Source organism: Nesoenas mayeri (assembly GCF_963082525.1).
Source record: "Nesoenas mayeri genome assembly, chromosome: 7".
Classification (NCBI taxonomy): Eukaryota; Metazoa; Chordata; class Aves; order Columbiformes; family Columbidae; genus Nesoenas; species Nesoenas mayeri.
This window is the reverse complement of record NC_137551.1, coordinates 17,712,654-17,735,377: the sequence shown is the minus strand read 5'-3', so window position 1 is coordinate 17,735,377 and position 22,724 is coordinate 17,712,654. Positions and strand designations below refer to the sequence as shown.

At 43.6% G+C, this 22,724-nt stretch overlaps 1 protein-coding gene across 7 annotated transcripts in view; it reads right to left on the bottom strand.

The window, feature by feature from the left end:
• Positions 1-22,724, bottom strand: part of CAMK2G (calcium/calmodulin dependent protein kinase II gamma) — a 119,004-nt gene that overhangs the window by 55,076 nt on the left and 41,204 nt on the right. For all 7 annotated transcript variants that reach the window (XM_080347808.1, XM_080347812.1, XM_080347811.1 and 4 more), the window contains one exon: positions 10,920-10,979. In XM_080347808.1, coding sequence (XP_080203934.1) covers positions 10,920-10,979 — 60 coding nt within the window. The remainder of the gene's footprint in view (positions 1-10,919; positions 10,980-22,724) is intronic.

The following is a 22,724-nucleotide window of genomic DNA, read 5'->3' as shown; positions in this document are numbered from 1 at the left end:
GTCCCATCCACACAAAGAACAGAGTTTACAAGTACACCTCATTTTGTAAGACTGTCAAGTCTTACAGATAATATCAGAAATAATAAATAAAAAACCACAGCACTAGTAAGCAACACCAGAACAAATGCTATTCAAAGGGGCAGAATCAGTTACAGACTGTTCAGCAGAAACATCTTCTGCAAGAATTCCATCTGGTCAGTCAGCAGAAAGGGTGCATCACCACTTGGATATCTCCAAGAAGCACACAGATTCTGGGAGAAATAAGCAGCGGTTTCAGCACAGTATCTTGATGAAACAATGTCTTCAGCAAGACACAGTGCTGAATCTGGTATTGCAGCAGTACTCCACCCAGGGTAATGAGAGACTGATGCTTAAAACTGTCACCCTGATTTTAAATGAACACCCGTAATTCTGCATAGTTAAAGAGCTGTGATGCATCACTACACACAAGGCCCAACCTAGCTACCTGGCTTAAGCATCCTTTTCTTCCCTCAGTCACCTCCCCAGCCTCAGTGTATGTAAACTGGTCTTATCAGTACAGGAAGTATCTCTCACAAAGTATCTCACCTTTTTGAAAAATAACAGAAAAAACAGCAAGACCAAACCACTCCCTTTCCCCAAAACCCCAGATCTTCAGCACCACCTGATGCAAGTTACACAATTACTTTTTGTCTTGGGTGGGTGCATACATCAGGTCTGAGGCCATAATGCAATCCAGAGCATTTGCAAAGAGCCTGATACCAAAGCGCGTGGCTCAAGGGAAGATGTGGCAGTTACTGAACCTAACAGCAGCTGGGTACCACGACTTCAAACACTTTCTAAAGACATCTGCTGTGTATATTACTTTACCTGTTGTCTTCAGGGTCTCACTGGAAATTTTGTCTCAAGAAGAAAAATTAAAACTGATACTTCAAAATGTTTCAAAATCCTCAGGCACATACAGTTTTTATTTCATGAAGAAACAAATTATGATATTAACTACAGAGAATTAAGCATTTTAGTGAGAAACAGCAATACAGTAATAGTCATGCTAGGTGGTTTGCATTGCCTGCCTGAGTAAAGTGACCCTGTAGAGGCAGCTGCAGCTCTCTGATGCCTGAGTGTGATACGAAGCAACTGAGCACAAGAGGAAAAATCTCCCTCATACCAAATATCAGCCTAATAACCAATGCAAACTGCTGCTGAGTCACCCAAAGCAAGACTCTGTGAATGCAAAAGTTGAAGGGAATCATTAAGAAATCAGAAAAGAGCTTGTAATTTTTATAAAAGTCTACTTGAACTACAGGAACATAAAGACACTGGAAAGCAACAGGCATCAGATTATTAAAGGGTCACATGTAAAAGGTCAACTGATACTGGGGTCACAAACACAGACTATGCCTAGCCTAGATTTGACCCACATCTTCCCTTCTCTCTGCCAGTGTGATGAGTATTATCAAGTTTTTACTCATATCTCAAGAGTAACAGACCAGGAGCATTTAGGCCTGCTACATAACCTCCCAGGATGAGCATTTCCCTGTGTCCCACGTCCACAGCAAACAGTGGTGCAGGGCTGCCCAAGGGCTCAGCCCATCGTTGGGGCAGTCAGACTTTTGTAACACAGGGTGGTTTCTGGCAACCTGCTGCAAGCAGATCTCTACAAGCAAAGTAGCTACTGAAAGTCACAGCAAAAGGCAAGCACACAAGCAGAAGAAGAATTTCACAGGACAGTTGCCACTATCTTTACTTTGCAATTACTCATCTCTACATAGGAAAAGGTAACATGGGCTGAAGTATGATTGCTCCTACATAGCAATGGTCTTCACCTGTGCTTGGGGGCAGCGTTCAAGCTACAGGATAGGGTAATCTTGTCTGCTAAGGCCAGGTTGACTGGTGTTCCTAAGTGTAAAGCATTTGGATATCACGGGAAAGTAAAGGACATTATTAACCAGCTACCTTTGCACCAATACACATTGCGTGATTGTTTAATATTTGAGTCTCTCAAATTAAGTTGCCTGTGTTGCTATACCTGCAGCAGAGCCAATACAAGGCAACAGAGATTTCTGGTTGCTTCCTGGGTCACAGCAATTTCAACACCGTAATTCCTTCACACAGCCTTAATAGTACAGACTCAAAAGTGCTTGGGATCTTCTGGACTGAACAATGCTATTTAAAGGTTAGCTACTCATTAGAAACAGCCGCAGCTTCACTTCCCAGCAGTTTCCAACCAGACATCAGACATTTGCTTTTATCGTGGAGAAAGAGAGGTGTGAGTTATGAGGGAGCGTGCATGTCAGAAGAAGCAGAACAAAACTGGTGGCTAAAACCTGTCTGATGCCCTCTTCCAAAGATATTCTCCAGCGTGCCAGGAGATGTTGAAACTACAGATACAAATACACATGGCTCGACAGACTGCAAACTGAGCACCATCGTCTGTGGCAGCACAAGTGACAAGCGAACTGACGCAGATGGCTACCACCCACTCTTTGCTTCCCCAGCTGCTCACCAGCCTGGGGAGCCAAGATGGGAATTGTCCCACCACCTCCGAGCCTGGCTGTGGGCCAGGATGCTTCCCACGTGGTTCGCATCACTCAGGATGCCTGTCCCACGAGGAACCACCACCAACCTGTGACTGCCTGTGCGCTGGGTGCTCAGCTCCCACCCCAGCTGTTTCTCTAATTACATTAAATACACAGCATTCAGCTGCAGCTGCTCCGGCTGATTCCAAAAGGACTCTCCTTTTAATTAAAAATTTGCTATTAAAAATCATTAAATTGTGTAATGCAAATAATCCTCTAGAAATCATCTGTTCCAGCAGCTAATGACCAGCTTTGTTAGTGCCGTAACTACCAGCAGCAGGACAGTTAGCTAACAGGACATGGCACGCTACCGTTAACCTGTCCCTTAGGAACATGGACTCTTTCCCTCCTCCTCCTTCCAAATCGGACATAGAGAGTTTACAGCATGCTGGATATACACCAGCTTGCTGGGAACTCCCCAAGCTCACAGCATTTTACATCAATTGCAGTTTTAAAGCTTTGGAAAATGGAAGAGAAGAAGGATTTGCTAACACTCTGCTCCGGTTCAGGCAGAACCCAGCTGCTGCAGGCTCTGCAAGGAGAACAAGAACAGGCCTAAAGGAGCGTGAAGAGGTACACACTCACACAGAGGTGTTTGTGGGGGCTTGGGGTTTTTTTCCTCCTCCTTTTTTTTTTTTCTCCTCAGCATTCTTCTCACTGTAGCCTTTTTAACACTCCAGCCCTAAAAACTGAGGTTAAACAAGTGCCCTTTCTGCTATACATGGTGCCAGGTCAGGGGAAATTCCCTTACGTACAGCAATTCGCTGGCTGGAAAGAGGTTGTAGGGAGAACAGTATCCTTCCTGTTAAGAAATTTGTCCTTCTGCAGAGGTAAAAAGTAAAACAACAAAAAACACAAAGTATTTTTTAAAACATTTCAGTGCCAACTAAATGTTATTTTTCCTTTGATTTTGCCATGTTTGTATTGAAAGCCTGAAGTTCCGCACAATATGTAACATTTAGTATGTCCTACCTAAACATTACATGAGCCAAAAGAGTGCATTAGCAAGAATATTTCCTACTCTCCTGATAACAGTGCAAGCATGACCATGCGGAATTGTTTTTAATAATTTCCGATTAGCCACATACCAGATAAGCAAAGTACTTTTGATAATGAATAATATTATACAAGAGTTTTTCCTAAAAAATAATAACAAGCCAACTTCATTGGTAACTCAAATACACAGAGAATACCCATCTCATCAAAATTAATGAAGGCAGAGGCCATGACAAATTTTAGGTCTGTCATATAGGCTCTGCAACTTTGCTACACGCATTTCTGCCACGAGGGACGAATCAGCCTTTGGTGTTGAGGTCCTGCCCATGCAGCTTGCCTGGCTGTATTAACCCCATTTTCACAACCCCTTTCTCTCATTGCCCAGGACAGCCATGAAAGCTCACCACAGAGACAAGCGCTGCTCAAAAGGCAGGCTGTCACTTGCACGATGTCACCAGAGCATAGTCGTCCCTCCCTTCTGCTGAGCGCTCAGGCAGGGGGAACCCCAAAGGAGGCTCTTCCAATTCCTCTATGCTATTCCAACGGGGGTGAGGGAAGTAGGAATCCTCCTCCTCTGGCTTTTGCAGTACCTCTGAGTTTGAGTGCACTGAATCTGGCCATCATCCCACTACTTATTTTTTTTTATAAGGGATTGCTTGCATACAGATAAATCTTGCAGCTAAATAGATGAATAATGGAATCCAAATACCTCTCTAGTACAGACCTCAAAGACATACAGAAAAAATATATCCCCTGGCAAGAAAGAAAATGCAATTGTTACTCCATTCCCAAATTGAGGGGGATAACAGGGAAACATTTTTCTTAAAACTACAAGAAAAGCTATTGGAAGAGGAGGCAGAAAACGAAAACAAGAAGAGGTAAGTAAACAAACAATAGTTACTGAAAGAAGTAACTGGGAAAATCAGAATGAGAAATAAAAAGCTTGACTGCTTGGGGTTTTGCGGAGCCTCCTCTCAGCCAGACATGCATGGGCACTCACCTAAATCCCCAACAGTGCAGGCACCTGAAAGAATAAATGGTAACTTGCCACTCAAAGGTTCAAACTTTCCAGCTGGAATGCACTCTAGCTGATATTCTGCTTGGTGGTTTTTTGAGTGTTTGGTGTTGTGGTGGTTTTGTCGTTGTTTTGCGGGGAAAAGAAGAGGAGAGGAGGTTAAAGGCGTAGGGCCAAGAACACATTTGTTTGACCTCTTAGCAAGCACAGCACTTTGCTATTTTCTCAGATAGCCTCATGACACTTCCAAGGAAAAGCTGCTGAGTAACTGAGAAAGCTGTAAAGACTATCTCTTGCTACAAAGTCTCTATCCTCGTCCTCTCCCTTCCTCACACCATCTCTCCGCACCAGTTGCACTCAAGAAAAGGAGCTGTCCTCCAGCAGCAGAAACCCCAGGGCAGCAGCTGGCACGGGAGCCCCCCACTTGGCAATCACTGAGCTTCCACAGGGCAGCAAGCGTGGCCAAACCACTGGAGAATCTCCAGCATTTTCACTATTCTTCACACATAACATCCTTTCTGTCCCAATTGCAAAGGCAGTCTGGATGTCTGCAGCTAAATAAAAACAAGGAAATCTGCTGTTTACAGCAAAACACAGCCTACAGTTTTTTCTTGTTCACTAAGGAAGCAATTCAAATCTCTTGTTAAGGAAAAGGTGGTAGGAAAACATTCCAAGTGGCAGGAAGGGGGGTAAAAGTGAGGGCCTGCTTATCGAGAATAGTATCTCAAAATGAAGAATGAGCAAACCTCAAGCTGTGGTGATACCACTAAGACAACAAATCCAGTGTTAGGTCTGCAGACACGATCAATGCGTGCCGTTTCCCACACTGGTTAGTTACGAGTGTTGCAGGATTCTCCAGCCTGGCTGCACACAGAATCACAGTTTCTTGGTCCTTGCAGCCATTTGCATCGTAGCCATCATTTAAGGGCACAGATACTGGAGGCCTTTTTTATACACATCCACCAAAATCACTCCTACAAGACAGAGGTACTAGGAGGACAGACCACTTGTCAAAAGAAATAAAACTGAACTGGGTCAAAATAAATCCTTCTAATTCACAGGAGACTTCTATACCTTTTTCTCCCAAATTTAAATAAGGACACGTCCAAAATTGTGGTTTATCCCGAGAGAAGCCAACAGATAGAAGTTAAAATAAAAAGAATTCAAGCGCAAGTGTATTTTGGAGAAAAAGTCCGAAGTAGGAAAAACCTGAAAAAGCAATAACTCTGATAGATGCTGAGGGCAGCATTTCACTACTGCTATAAATTCCCTCAAATAAATTAACTCTGAAGCAGTTCAGCAATTGATATGAAGGCAAAATTCAAAACCAGAATTTGGCTCTGGTTCTTGGGCTACTACCAGCATCTCTTAAGATATATATTTTCATTATTCTAGACCTAAGTGCATGCAGTTCTTCACAGCAAAGGCTGCCAAGAGCTGGGACACAATAACTGACCAGAAGTGCTCAGTTTCAACTATGAACAAAAGTTATTAAAGAACTACTTTTTTACAGTTGAGTTAAAAATATCCAAGAAAGAGGACAGATCATCTGATGACAGATCCAAAGAGGAGGCACATATTTAGACTGGCATAACAAAGAAAACTTAGGAGAAGGGCAACACACGGACAAAATCCAAACACATGGTGGACAAAAATCCATGTAAAGGGCAGACTTCATGGTGCACTACACAAGCCACAGTCCAACTCTGGTAGGAGAACGCAGGAATGCCAGAGAAGAGTTTTCAAAACTACGAATGAGGATTTTTATAAAATTTTGCATCAATATTGCTTTAGGAGTCCTAGAATAGGAAAGGTATTGTTCAGCACTGTGCTGAGCCTCCCACCTGCACTAAACAATCTTGCAGGAGATACTGGAGTTCCCAACTCTGACACTGCTCTAATATTTGACAGGCAGCAGGAAACATGGGAAAGAACGGAATCCACCACAAGAGAATCTCTACATAGTCAATGAATTACATGACTTAAAACTCAAATTCATAGACTGACTGAAATTAAGTTTGCAAGTAAGCAGAAGCCCAAAAGAGCTGTACCAGTAAGCAAGAGTCGATATTCAACACCCTGTAAGTTTAGCTCTACAACAGAGGCAATGGTGAAGCTTATTTTATCTTAGCCATTGCACAAACTTCAGTGGCACAATCAGGAACGCATCTGCAAAAGAAGGGTCAGGACTCTGGAGCATGCTTATAGAAACTCACTTTTTTCCTGCAAAGCCGGGTCCAAGGGAGAAGAGAGCTATATTTCTCTTCTCCATGTTCCCAAATACATCCATGTCATATGCCCAGAAGATTTATAGATAAGTGAATTACTGGAATGGTACATTGTTCAAAAAATAGAATTGGCCACAGAGTCATGACTCTTGCCAACTTCCACAGGCATTTTATCTGCTTATGGACAGTGGGGTTTTAACGATGTTACCTTCTGCCTCTCTCTAAAACTCCCACACCCTCAGTGATGGCTGCACCTTTTTTGCCTTTAAAACAGGATGGAGTGAACACATCGCTGATTGATCTCCATCCAGTTCTTTCGTATTTGATGAGCACGGCTGGTAAGAGGTTTCTCTGGATCAGAATGAAAAATACTGTAAAAAGCTGTCAGGAGGGAAAAAAGTAGTTGAAAGTTAGGGAAAAATCCCTTCTCTACTGAACTAAAACCTAAGCTGACCAGCTATAAGGGCACATTCAAACAGATGGTTCACAATGAGAACATAGTACATACCATGAGTCAGAAATCAGAAATTTGCATAAAGTCAACTTTCTTCTGTCCAGACAAAAGCCTTACTGCAACACTGAGCTCTTAGAAAGATTACTCCACTGTGATTCTGTGCTTCTGTGATTACCTTGGCCACAATGTGCATCTAAAGACATGCAAAACACCCAATTACAGAGCAATAGCCTATAATTAGGGCTGAGATTTGATGAAGGCTTGTTAGGATAACTCCTAAAGTGGTCATTTCAAAAAGAGCAACAGCAAATGGAAATATCACCATTGTTTTGTACCTAGAGTAACTGCTATTTTATCAGAATAGCAGCATTATGGTCAGTGTGTTGCAGTCCAGAATCTCCATAGCAGAATCAACTGTCTTGCATCAAATGGATGAGAACCACAAATTCAACAACAGGTTTGCTTTATACCCTGTGTGCAGCCAGGAGAGAAAAGCAGCTTACCTTGCAGAGCCCTAGCTTTCAATCCTCTACCCCAGACTCACTAGAGGCTCAGGATACTGTAGAAAAGCAGGACATGCTGCACCATAGTTTGCAATAAATACAGTAACAACAAAACTTAATGGGGAAATAATAGCAAGCACAAAACCTGCAGAATTCGTCAGGACTGGTGCAGCATTACTAGCATAGCTTACACGGAGACAACACACCAAGTATTCATCCAGAAGAGTTTATGACACAGAATGGCAGTAACTAGGTGATTACTAACTGCTAATACACATTTCAAGGAAAAAAACCTACTGCTATGTCAAAACAACATGTTTCTCTTCTATGACAACATAACAAGTCCAATGAATATGGAAGCAGCAATGCATGTAGCATCTGGATTTTAGCAAGGCTTCTGACAGCATCTTACGTGCTATTTCCAAAAGCAATTTAGAAAAAAAATGTATATTCAGAACTAACTTACAATGGTGTATACAACTCATTCAAAAAGCATATTTGAAATTGATCACTGTCACACTGAAACAACGTATCAAGTGATATCTTCAAGAGTTTGTCCAGACTCCAACAGTATTCAACAGTGTTAGTAATCATTTGCATTATGCAATATATGGCATTGTTGTTAATGATCACGTTACTGTGGGGGGAGTTGCAACCCTAATTATACTATCAGAAGATAAATCAAAATGCTCTTGACAAATTTGGGGGGGGAACCCACAGAGCGGATATCTTCCTATTTGTTTTAATAAAGACAAATGTAATGTGCGCTTCGATAGGAATCCTCATCTGTACAAGATGGAAAAATTATTTTCTTGCCAGAAGTTCTGCAGAAAGTATTCTGGAGCAACAGTGTGTCAGAAAACAAACGTGCATCAACAGCGTATTTAAATGGCAAGTTTCACGGGTCGATGTACAAAACAAGAGTATCTTTGGTAGAACACGTGAAACAGTTCTTCCCCCTCTAGTCAGCACTGACATGGCTTCAGTTTGAATCTTATATCTGGTTTAGAGCATCACATTTCTAGAAAGATATGAAGCAAATGGATAGAGTCAAGGGGTTAAAAAAAAAATAAATAGAGAGACTGGAAGTCTAGAAAACATGACGTATTAGAAAAGATTGAAAGAACAGGGTTTGTTTAGTCTGAAGAAAAAGAAAACTAAAAAAAGACATGATAACAGTCTTTAAATATGTAAAAGATTGTTACAAGAAAGAAAAACTACTTTCCACATATACTCCGCACAGAACTAGAAACAACAAGCTAAGATAGCAGCAAAGTATGTTTTTTCTAACGTCTAACTGACAGAACATTTAAACATTTGAAAGATTGCCACTAGGGGCTGTGGAAGCATTAAAGGTTTTCAAGAACACACATGCCTGGAACCCGCCAGGAATGAAAGGTTTTCACAGGACTGCTGAAGGGACCACATGACTTCCCAAGGTCTTATTCAACACATTTTGATTGTGTGTTGTAGTCATAAAGCTTGATTCCTATATTGCTATTTGTGACCACTTGTTGAGTTTAGAATGACTAGTCTCTTTATCTTAAAAGAAAAACTGTTCTTTCTAGGAAGACAAGAAATGCAAGAACCACTGACATTCCCCCAAACTGTCTTTTCCAAACCACAATACAACAGGAGACAAGCATTGCCACTCACTATAGATGAGGAACAAGCTGTAGAATTGAAGCAGGAATGTGATATGTTTCTGTTTTCAGGACGGTTTACTTATAAAAGTGGTTTTCCTCTTCTGTATATGATTTACTCTGAGAGGCCTGGCAAGAAACTATGTAAGAAATGATACAAAGGAGGGATGACGAAAGTGAAGTTAAGGCCAAAATAAAAAGTGACATCACCTACTAAACTAAGTGCAAAAGTCTTATGGGGCAAATGAAGTTTGCTAACTAGTTAATATGAGCTTTAATCATTCTGAATATTGCCAAGGAATAAATTTACCAGCCAATATATTCATCAGTGCAAATTACTGTAGAAGGTGGCCACTGCTCCTCTCCTCACGTCATATTCCACAATTACACTCAGGTGCAGAGCTCTTTCTGCTGAAAAGCTGCTACTAAGGTGCTTTGCATGTTGTGAGGTCATGAGCTTGTGGAAATTGCTTCTTCATCACATATGGAATAGGCTACATATGCTGTTCCACAAGACATCTTTTCTCTCCCAGGTTTTCAGAGAATAGGAGCAAATGATTACAAAGCTGAATGTCAGGAGACCAGACAGGTGCCCTTAAAATGTTATCATCTACACCGATGGGGCTATGCAAAAGGAAGACAGAGTAATGCATCAGAGGTTTCCCAGACAGGGATATTTAACAGTGGTTTGGTGGAAGGTGGCAGTTTGATATTTCTTAATGTTTTCTGAAATAAATTAACTCCAATTAGACCTTAGCTAGGATCCTATAGGTTTTATTTATTTAAATATCCCCAAAAGGGGATTATTATTAATTGTCCAAATTTTTTTCTCAAAGCAACTTCCAGCAATTTGAAATTTCTCTAAAGGAAAACTTACGACAAACTTCCATGGTGCTTTGGAGCCTGATAAAAATCCATGCCCTCTCTCCACAGTTCAGTAAATAAAGTACTTTCAGTTTGAAGACATGCCTTATTTTGCCTCTTCCTGTTATTTCTAGACAAAACTATTCCTTTTACTCATTTTTTTTCTTTTCTTTTTTTCCTGACAAAATGAGCAATCTGGTTTTGGCCTCTTGTTTTTAAAGCAGCCACTGTAATGAGAAGAGCTGACTTATCATCCCAGCCTCCTTTAACTTTGGTCATGTAACTGAAAACAGCATTTAAAGGTACATGAAAAAGTGACAGAAGACAGGTATGGGGAAAACAAACACAACAGGTTACTCCATTGCAGAACGTCAGATGAGCAGACACGAGTCATGCATCACCCAAGGAGTAAGGACACCTCTGTGTGGGCGAGCAGACTGGCTCACAGCACATCTCAGTGAACATCCAGGCCAGGATGCTAAGGAATGGGACAGGGTCATGCACAGAATTTGTCAAAGAGAGAAACTGAAGTGATTTCAATAGGCAAATTTGATGAGTTGTTGTGAACATTCAGAATGTATCTGCTCTCCTACAGCACACTGGATGAGACACATTACTCCTCTCTCATCCCCATCCCTCTGAGCCCAAGGAGGTTTACCAATATTTGGATGCTTTAGAAGCCGGCAGATTCGAGCTTCACGTTCCAGTTTCTGGTGATCTGAAAGAAAATAAGAAACAACGTGTTAAGCACCACAACTCTGAACTAGGCTCTTGTTCGTATTCAACAGAAAGGAACACAGTGACCCAGCAGATATGCAGAGGGCTGGGAATTGCTGGAACACAACTGCCTCACAAAACCTTGCAACCGTTTCAGGCAAGGGCTGTGCAGCCGAGGCTGCTGGAGGACCTCTGCTCCTGCTACAGAGCTAGCACTAAACTGATATTCACTCCTCAGATTCAAAGTGGGTAGCAGCAGAGGCCAAGACATCGACTGCTCTTCCATCAGCCTCACAAATATCCAAAGCTACTTCCAGTGACATCCCTTCTGAGACTTACCACCTTCTCCAAGGCTGGAGAGGACGAGGAAGAGTCTCTGAACAAACAGCCCACATGAAATGGGAAAAGGACTTGCTTCTACTCCAAAGAAACACTAGGGAAGAAGGGCAGAGTAGGAGGGAGAAATACACAGCTCCTGCTACTGCGCAGCTGTCACATGAAGTAGGGAACTCTGCCAGCTCCAGTGAACCATAAAGGTAACTGTACTTCAGTACCCATGGACGGACTTGCTGGTGAAATGCTGATCAAGCACTTTGAGATCTCCAGGCGAGAAGTCCTGCCCAAATGCTACGTATGCTTATTCCAGCCCAAAGGCAATATCAGTCTGGGCACAACTGTCATCTGGGTTAAAAAAAATATATATATCAAGGAGACTAAAAAAATGTTTTCTCCTCCCTATAAATGTAACATGTGTGAGTACAAGGAAAGGAGAGGGAACTAGAGCAGCTCTGCCCATCTCAGCCAAGAAGCAGAGGGCCAGCCACTGACAGGAGGTTTTTCACTACAGCAATGACTGAGTCCTGAACTTTCACTACAAAGCCCTCATCCTCCCAGGTGAAATGCTCACACTGGACAAGCACAGATTCACGGAAGGAGGCAAATCTTTTAGGCAGTCCTGGAGGTTGTTAAACTCTAGACTTTGGAGGATGCAGATGTCTAGAAAGAGGCCAAAAGTGAGGACTGCCCTTCCTTCCCAGTCCAGCCATCAAGAGAACACAGCAAAGGGAAGCAGCAGTCCCTGCCCGCTCCTCACATTTATTCTGTAGCAGATCTTCAGCACACAGACTTGAAAACACACCTTGTCTACATCCCCTGGGACACATAAGTCTTCTCCACAGGAGTGAGAAGGACCCTTGGCTGGCTGAGCTACCAGATCAGTGGTGGGAATGCAGTATTCTCTGATCATACGAACCCCACTAGAGATCTACTTGAACGAAGCCACATGGCTCTGCCTGAGAGCAGCCAGTGCAGCTCCATGGCCACTGTGTGGTCTTCCCTTTGTGAAGGAAGGCTTTGGGCAACTGTTCTCTTTCCCCTGAGCAGAGGATGAAGACCAAGCCAGATCTCAGCTTAGAACACTTTACTGGACTGGGAATAGCAGCTCAGGGCACTGCAGGATTTTTGTCTTCTTTCCCACTGCTGAACTGTAGAAAATGTCGCAATTAATATTTTATAGGGCTGAGATGTGCTTACATCCTCATCTGCTACTCTTCAGGGATGGGGGAAGGTAAATTACTCCTTTCATCTCTCCTTCCTTCTCGGTCCTGGAAATTATTGTTGTTGTTGCATATATTTCACAGTTCTATGCCAGAATGACTCCAATAAAGTATCAGGCAGCAAGAAAGCCTGGAGAGCTTCCACACTCCCGAGGCCTTGGTGCAGTGCAAGCACTTTCTTGTCTGTATTGCTGGGGAGGGGTGGGGGTGCCTTCCCTTCCCTTTTAGCAGCATCTCTCACAAATAAAGTTTTGCAAAACACAGTTGCAAGGTAATGGACTGCACCGCATACTCTGCACGTGGGCCACATTCTCACAGCAGGACAACAGTTTAAGATAAACTAGCTGCTTACACACATGGGTTTTGCAAATTCCCCACTTACCCTCCCAGCTCTACTTGCAACTCCTACAGAAGGGGATCCTTCACCCAGCCGGATCACGTTGCCCTCGTGAGCAGTTACACTTGCTGAGAATCTGTTCCCGAGTACAAGGACACAGGGAAGCAGACAGCAAAACAGCTGAGCAAAGGGGGAAGGAGAGGTAAGAGCTCACCACGTGCTACTCAGCCACTGAGTCCTGACAGCCAGGACAGACAGCTGACAGAAGTAAGGCTCAAACAAAATGACATAACCATCAAAATGCCATGGGAGATGTAAATCAAGAGCAATTGCTCCCCTGCAATCCAACACCATCGTGCAGAGGGAGGGGAGCAGACAGGGAGCAGATCATGGGCAGCAGCCACACCAGAACTTGTGACAAGAGGTCATCACCCCACACCCCATCCCTCCAGCACCACCCAGCCTGGCTGGGGACCAGAGGAGGAGTACAGCGCTCTGGTCACAAGGTACAGGAAACTATTTCTGGTCAGGGGGAAAGCATACCACACTCTTCTGTCTCCAGGGCAACAAAACAGGCAAACTCAAGCACAACTCGCAGAGAGAACGTACACTCCAGCCTGCAGCCAGCCACCACACCGGCAGCAGCGAAAGGTCAGGCTAGGTGGGTTCCCTGCTCCGGGTCCCACTCCTGCAGGACCACCCGTCCTGTTGCAGGTAGCACCAGAACACAGTCCAACATGTGACCTGAAAAGAGTCCCCCCCCATCACCAAAGAGAGCCTCTTTTAATGTCTCTTCATTGCCCTTTGGCACAGTACAGGTACCTAAATGCATAAGGAATAAGCACAGAACTGCAATTTTTCTACTTTTCTCTGGTCTAACAAAGGTTATTCCCAGTAGGAGATATAAAACTTTCTGCAGTTAAAGGCAGTGCTTTAAGACATCTCTTATACAGGGACTCATCAGACCTTAAAAATGCAAAGTATTCTTAACTGTATTTGAATAACGATGAAAAGAAGACATGAGTTCAGATCCATGCCTTACAGGAGCCTGAAAAGCAAATAATTTCTCTTCCCTCTGGCCAAAAGATCAAATTATTCCTGCAAGCCATCTGTAGAGTGAAAGTGTTTATTCTGAAAGCACAGTGGAAGTGTCCCTGGTAGCTAACAGAAACACACCAACACCTCCTGACCTACCCTATTGGATCCCACGCTTGGGACATTACATCTATTTCCCACCTTTCACAAATTACAAAATTCAACTGTAACTTGCCTAAAACGCCATATATCCTTTAGAAAAACATAAGAGTTCATGTTTAAGACTTCAGGTGATAAATAAAGCCATATACCCACAGAAGTTACTCCAAATACCAGTTATCCTTCCTGTTAAAATTTTGCACTGCTGTTTCAAGTCTGAATTCATCTACCTCCTGCTTCCAAATACTGTATTTCATTAAGCTCTTTTCCTGCTATGTTACAGAGCTGTCTAGCCCTGAACAATAGCTGATGCTTAAAACTTAAGTACAGGATATTACGAACACTCATCTAATATTCATTTGCTGTTTTCCAGCCAAAAAAGAGAATCTTGCTATTTGGACAATTCCTCTTTCTACAATCTGAAGCAATAAGTATCTACACAGACAGAAGAGTGCAGTCTATGTAGCTTATTTGTAGCAATACTTAAAATGTAAATGCTTAAGGAGATGGTACTTAAAAACAGGAGGAGAAAACTTTGTGTTTGATGCACAAACTAAAGTGTGAATATCTATTTCTCTTCATTAGTCCTTTATATGACGAGATTTCTGCATCTTGGTTCAGCATGTGAGATTGCATTTAACCCAATTACCTTTAGCTTTATTGCTCTGCAAATACAGCGTTAAGTGTCATTCTAGTAATGCTTCTACCAGGTTTCTTCAGTATACATCTGATAAGAAATGGCCTGTTCAGAGAACTGGGATTTCTTTGGGTGGATTTTGATTTATCTATGGATTTACTTGAATCGAAAACAAGAATGATTGTGTTAGCATCATTTGTGAGAGTTAAGAACCTGCAAAGATGCAACTGCTTCATTTTATACAAACCTGCAGTCCATTCACTGGGCCAGGACTGCTCATGCCCAGCAGATGGACAGAAGCAGTCATGCACAATTAATAACGTCACAGCTGTAACAATCTCTACCTGTGCAGTTTAAAACAAAAACACGCCCACCTGAGTACAGAAGACAGCATGATAGTTTGGTCTGAATGTTCTAAATGCATCAAACTTCAGCAGATGAGCAGGATAACGTGATATAAAAGAAAGCTGTACCCAACAGAAATAGAAAACATAACGCAGACAGCTTTATTTCAGGAAAACCTGGAAAGCTCCAGCAGGGTGGGGAATATGTCTAGTTTTATATTGCTCTCCGTTTCTTACTCTTTTGTAAGAAAATCCTTTCATTGTCTGACCACTTCAGCCTGTTACCCCAAAGATGTGGTGGCAGAGATGAATAAATAACATAAGATCTAACTTCTGGGCTCCATTCTTCTCCAGGGAATCAGTTGCAGTTTTCTACACACACGGGTGCTTTGCAGGAGATTTTTCCTCACCATGTCTTTCTCCTCCAAGAGTACCCAAAGCCTGGAGGAGAACATTTTCAGACACACAGACAGCACAGGACATCTACAAACTGCAGTAGTCTAGAGCTGTCAAGTGAGAACACTTACATAACAACAGCAACAACAAAAATGCAGAAAAAGGTCACTGTGCCTAGTCAGTCTATTGGGAAGCTGTGCTGAGAAGGGGCTGCCAGGGAGGCAGAGGGAGACCTGTCTGTGCAGAGCTGAGGTACACTTGCAAAAGGCAGAATCTGGAGCAGGACACCTGCAATAAACCTGAAAAGGAGATGATCCCAAGCAAGTGGGGCAAGGGCCGAATTTGAGCCAGGGAGCGGGAGACGATGGTAGGTGTCAGGTGCCAACACTGCACCCTGCATGGGCAGCACAGCGCAAAACCTCCCGGCTTCGGCCATAGCTGCGATGCCCTGACTGACTCCTGCTCCCAAGAGAGGCGGAGAGGGGGTTTGTTTCTGCTGCAGGCAGCTGCCATGCAAACACGCTTTCCAGCCCAAGTCTTGCCACAAGCTCCTCTAAGGACTGGTGACCGGGAGGGCTGAAAGAGATGTGCCCCTCCGCCCTAGTAATTATTGCTCTAGGAACAAACATCAGCAAAACCACACATACTTCAGGTAATTCCTTCTCCTGTCAAGCAGAAGACAGCATTAAAAACTAGTGGAAAAAGTGGACAATACAGCAACCGAAATAAATCAAACCAAGATTAATCAGTGAAAGCAATTAATTTCACACCTAGTAGAAAATTAGGTGGGAAAAGTTAATTCTTCCATACTTTATTCAACAGCATTAGAAACAAAGCACTGTTTCAATACGGTTTCACGTGCAAAGGAGCACACTCACTGCAGTGTTTACTGGCTTACTTTACCAAACTGCAGCTATACTGAGGTCCTGTGGCTAAAGCTCCATCTTTATTTATTACACCTGCCTGACGAAGGAAAAAGAGTATGGGGGGGAACTTTTAGCAGCCTCAAAGTTCAGCCACCACAATGGGAAGGCAGATTCTTGCTGAAATGCAGTAAAAAGAAGCAGCAACAAAACTAACACTTAGTTGTGAATCATCTCTGTTTGATGAGAAACTGTGTCATAAAGAAAAAAAAACCTAATCTTGCTCCTCCCTTTACCAATCCATAATCTTCCTGCTCTCAACAGGAATGGACAATCTGGCTGCTCAAAACTCTAGTCCACCTGTCTGCATCCTGCACTAGGACTGTGCTCTATCACGGCTGGTAAAGGAGGCCTGAAGCTATCATTCCTGTGGGAACACATTCTAGATTACATTTCTGAGAATGGGAAGAGTCCGGAAGAAGAATCAAACCCAAAGCAATAAATTCAGTTTGATTGCTGTCATCATGCCAATTCCGGGAGATAGTCAATTGGTGCCAGCTGCTAAAATATCATTTGAGTTGCTTCAAGACAGAAATCGAATTTGCATCAAATACATTCTGTAGTGTGAGACCAGCCTGAGGGTTCAGGTTCCTTCATGCTCTTCTTTGCTTGTTTAAATTTAAACTTCCTTTCTGAGACATTCCCAGCAGAAGAGAGCTAGCTCCTCATCCCGCACTTCAAGCCACATACTTTGCCCCATATTTTCTTATTTTTCCCCATAAGACTGTGCTACAGAACAGCTGAGACCTCTCAGCATTTGCAATCAGGTGGCTCATGACAGCATGCCATGCCATGCCACACCACCACGTTAAACTTGAATACCAGCAAGTCTCAGATCACCACCATTTGCCTTTCTGCAGAAGTTAGTAGGAAAAAAAAAAAATCATCCTAGGTTTTACGAACGACCAGAGGACCCTGCAGATTCAGGATATACTTCCTGACAAGAGCTAACAGCAAGTGCCTAAAGAAAAATATAAAGAAAATAAGTATATAACAGCACTTCCCAAACACTCTTCCTCCCTCCAGCTATTTGCAGCTCAGGTCTTAGACGTTTCCATTTCAGTGTTTCTACATTGCCACAAGACCAGCCAAAATTAATAAATCTGTAAGAGCACACTACCCCCACTGCAGGCGACACTTCTGAAAGCCCAAGTCCATTTTGCAGCCTCCTTCCGGTGCAGAATGGCCCCAGTGGCACGACGTCCCAAGGCGAGGGCAGAGGGACACCCGGTCCCTACCAGCACCAGCATCTCCGCTGCAGCAGCTGCGCAAGAGCCACAAACACCGCAAGGGGAAGACAGGGCTGGAGCTAACAAGTGAAGATGAAACAGTGAAGCTCCACTTTTCTCACCCAGTGAAAGCTGGAGAATCAAGACACTGGTGAAGTCATCATCACTTGCCTTCAGCTACTGACAAAGGAGGAGATTCAAGTGCCAACAGGACACAGTAAACAAATAAAAGACTTCTTTCAACAAATGCCAGCAGAGGTACTTTCTGACAAAGCCTTTCCTCTAGCAAAACCACAAATATTATTACCTCGTAACACGCCTTTTCCCACGCTCTCCCAACCTCCCAGAAACAAACAACTCCAGACATAAAAGTGTAATACTACCCCTAAAAGTACATGCACACATGGATCTTACAGACAGAAAGCTCACACAGTTGGTAACAAGCTGTGTTTCCACACACTAGTATCTGTGAACCTCTTGGTGTTACTGTACTGGAAAAAAACAAAACAAAAAAAAGGAATGAACTACACAAACTCAGAACAGAGTTTCCACTTTTTTGTTCAAGTAATGTAGAAATCAGATTGTAAACTTCACGGAGTAGAAGCCAAGAAAGTTTAAGGAATTATATTTGTACCTCCAACAAGCATCTCGAAGAGTGGGCCAGGGAAATTTATTCTCTTTTCCAGTATATCATTACTTTGTACTTAATTTGCAAAGATAATCTAACTGAAGGCAGATATGAATGTGTGTACAACAGCGGCAAAAGGAAATAAGGTACTAAAAACACCTAAAAGAGATGAATCTTTTTTTAAAAGTCATAGTGTGCACCTCCACCATTGCAGTTTCTACACTCGGTACCATTCAAAGCTGCCTTTTCACATGCATATTTTTCAGTTTATCAGCAAACAACTTGTCCAATATTTTTCTTTGGGATATCCAGCAGGTAGACCTGGAAAGGGAAGGAGAATTCCTGTTGTCTTGCTTTCAGCAGGAATGCTTACCCTGAGTATTACCTATCGTGCACACTATAAAGCAAAAGAAAAGCAACCTGATGTGCACATTAAGAGGAAGTGGGGAGCTTCAGCTCTCACAGACACCAGCAGCTTTCCAGGAACTCCAAGGGACAAAGGAGGTCAAATTAATGGATCAGTGCAGGTTCACAGCTATAGGCGAGAGTCATCTCAGTCACAATTAACGATGTGAACACAAGGGGCTCAAGCGTGTTCAAGCCTGACACACCATTCCTTGCCTACAAAGGCACAGCTAAAGCCAAACTGGGTCTTTTCTCTCTAACTCCCACTATTCAGCCTGGGTTCTTGCCTAGAGCAGATCCTATGACTTGGCCAAAGTGACTGACAAAGTGACACTGCAAAGTATCATGAAACCTGAATGCATGTACATGCACAACTATATAGAAAGGGAAGGGACAAGCACCCTAGCCATCTACTGTAGGTTCAGTCCTTGGTTTCACATTTGAGATCACCTCAGAACAAAGTAACCTGAGCAAGTGACCTTCTTCTGAGCTTGCTACAGCACTCAGAGCAGGATTTTGCAAACCTCCACAGCATCCGCTGCCCGCTCTGCTCCTGACCCACCCTTCCCCATAAGCCACAGGCCCCTAGAGCTTCTGCTCTTCAGGCTATTTTGGAAGCTGTTCCCAGTATTATTCAGCCAAAAGCAGCTGGCCAGGTAGAGCCCAGTGGGTTCAGCCTGAAGCCTTTCTGGCAGTGCAGTCACTGAAAAATGAGCCAGCACCATGACTGCATTAGGAGGGTGGAAGATATCTACCTACAGAACAAGTAACACAGGCCAAAGCACCATTCAGGCCCCAGTGAACAAAGTCTTCCATAAGCTCTGACATATACGTGCCATCCCTCACATATGAGCTATGCTTCTGGTCTATATCTCTCCTCTAGACACACCAGTTTTTCTTGCTGGCAAGATAAATGTCTCTTCACTTCCTCAGTCATTCTTCCCACATTGCCAGTGGGATACTAAGCCTGTGCCAACTCTGCTTTATTCTGCATTTGCTTTTCCCGTTAACTAGTTACTTTAGTTACTAAAGCAATGATGCCTTTCCAAGAACCTCAGATCTGAATTTCACTCCCCTTTTTTTTTTTTTTCTGCTAGCCATCAGCTTACTTTCGCCACTATGATGGAGGCAAGTCACAGAGGGAACGTCTCTTCCAGGTTTGGTGGTGAACAAGTAGGAAAGAAACATTTCACCACTGAGGTTACCTTCCCAACTGTGTTCTATGGTGTCAGAAGCTAGTATCTATAATTGCTGATATAATCAAGAATTCTACCAACTGACCAGTGAAACTACCCACTGATTCACCAACTCTATCTACTCCAATGACCACTGCAAAGAAAGATGTTTCTTGCTTTTACAAAACTTCTTCCTTGCTCAGGGTGGGATGAAACACAAGGAAACCAAGTGCTGCAGCGGGAGGTACTGGGAAATACATCCTCCAGCTGACAACAAAAACACAGCCGCCTTTCTCCTGACCTGAAGCAATGGAGATCACCAACCACAAACACTGACAGGCAGACAGAAGCACAGCAAAGGGCAGGAATTCTTTTATCTCGTTTTATCTGCTGTGGCCAGGAAGTGTTAACTGCACCCACCGCAGTCTTGACACAAGAAGAAATATGGTGAAATTTCACCACCCGTAAGAATGGTGCAACTGCCAGGCTGTGCTGTCCAGCCTGGCCGGGCATCTGCTTGAAGGCCCCCACCAGGCTTGTGATGAGCATAACAGCATATTTTAGTTCTCCTTGGGCATATTGGGTTAGTGTAATTTCAAAAGCTGAAGAAAGTCTCCATTGCAGAGAAAGGAAGAACTGTAGGATATGAACACAACTAGCAAAAGAAATTCAGTTTTCAAACCAGAAGACACTGACCTCCACAGCTTTGAATGGCCAAACAACTTCCCCTTTCTTGCACCAAAACACAGCAAGAGGCAGCACAACTCTCTGTCATGGTCACTTCAGACCTCACATCCTGTAGGAAGACCTTCAGTTCAAAGTACTTGTCCAGTCTAACTCTCAAACCAGCTCCCCATTCCACCTGCACCCCACCTCTGCACCAGAGCCCTCCCCTTCCTTCCCCCAGCCCCACACGCAGCACTCTCAACCCCTTCCCCCGCAGGGCTGCGGTTCAGCACAGTTCCCCTTCATTTGGCCTCCTGCAGCTCACACTTTCCTCTGCAGCCCCACATCCTGCAGCACATGTTCCCCAAGCCCACGGCCCGCAGTGCCACAGTCCAGCAGCAAGATGCGCTCCTTCCTCTCCCTGGCTGCATGCAGGGCAGGCCCAGTCCAGCTCTCCTATCCCTGGTTTCCCATCTGCAATGGCACCACTTTTTTTTAAACTGCATTTTACAAGTAAATCACATGCTCAGCTGCTAGTTTGGGTGCAGAGCCAAGAAACACTCCAGTACATGTGGGAGGGGAGCTGATGTATTTTTTGTTTCATGTGACCAGCTTACCAGCAACTTCCCCGAGAGCATGAGCAGAATCTCCCCTCACATCCCTCCTTCACCACCAACCCTTTCCTCAGGAGCTCTGACAGCAGAGGTGGGGCGCAAATGCACAACAGGAGGGTCTGGCATCTGGTGTGGCAACAGCCAGCCTTGAGAACAGGTGAGACACCAGCCCTATCCTCTGATGGCTTATGTATGAGGAGCTGATCTTTCCTATAAAACAGCAATGGGTCGTCGAAATCTAGTGGCAGGAAAAATTAAAAAATACAGTATTAAAGGTAGGACAGAGGGGAAGGCATGTGCTGCTACTCCACAGGTGTTGCGGTGGCTCCTCCTACCCCGCCAAAAGCATGAGAGTCCCAAGAAATGCTGCCGTGATGACGTCTGGTGTCCTGACGTGGCAACTCCAGAGTCCATCTGCATCTCTGAGCAGGCGGCCTGGGGCAGCATTACAGACAGCACGCTGGGATCTCCCACACTCAGGAAAGTAGAAGTTGTGGGTTAGGGGATTAAGAGGCAGGAGGCTGCAGTTACAATACTAACTTCCACACACGTGTAACTATGCAGGGAAGGTGTTCCAGATCTAAGAGGCTGGTCATAGAATATATGCTCAAATAAACACATCCCAACAGGCAGAAGAGAAAAGTCGTTTTTGAAATAAACATCCAGTATAAATTTTAGAGGGGTTCCACACACTTTCTGCAATGAGACGGGAAGGACAATATGCATGCTGCGTCTCTTAGCTCACACAGAGCTGCACAATAATGATGTTCTTAGGTGTCCTTTAGAGAGCTCTCGTTAATTGTCCCTAGACCCACAGACCACAAGCAGAGATTCTGGGACAATAGAAATTCTGATATATTTCTAGAAGACAGATACTTAAATGGGGGGAGAGAAGTTAGAAAACAAACAAAAAATCCCCATAGAAGAATAACTACTTCCATAGTATCTTCTGTTGGAGAATCTCTAGGTATGTAATAAACATTTGCTGTGCAGCCTGAAAACGCCTGAAGTACAAGGGTTTTTTCCCCCCATCTTTAAAGAGATGGAGGAGAAAAGCAGAGGTACTGAAATTAGACTGTATCAGTGACGAATTTGTAAACAAACTCAGATCTTTGGACTTTCAGCCTCTACCACGTTTTTCATCCTTCTGCAGAAAGAGAAATGAAAATGAAAACAATGCAGTTCAAATTTAATGATTTTGAGTAGCCTCTCAAAGCAAAAACTCATAGGGGCAAGATTAGCACTGCTGTGATAACTCACTGTACCTCACCCTACAAAGCATGAAATCCTACCTCAATGCCATAATAGGACTTAATGGATTTTTAGCATAAGGTCCAGCATTCAGAAGTGAAGAAGAAAATTTCAAAATATTTAAAAAACAACACTTAGCCTGCTTGGGTGGAACTGCCACCTGGCAAAGCCTGCGTTGCGCTTGGTGAGAACAGAGCACACAAACAGCTTCCTTCACGTGGAAGCTCCAGATCTGCCCTGTATGGTGAGCAACACAGCCTGAAAGCAGTCACGCTGCCCCATCACCATGCCTGCTTTCAGATTTGCTAGCAAAGAGGCACTAGACACACATCTTTTCCAAAAAAACAGCTGTTATGCTACAGTTTTGGTTTATTCTCTAAGTTTATTTCTT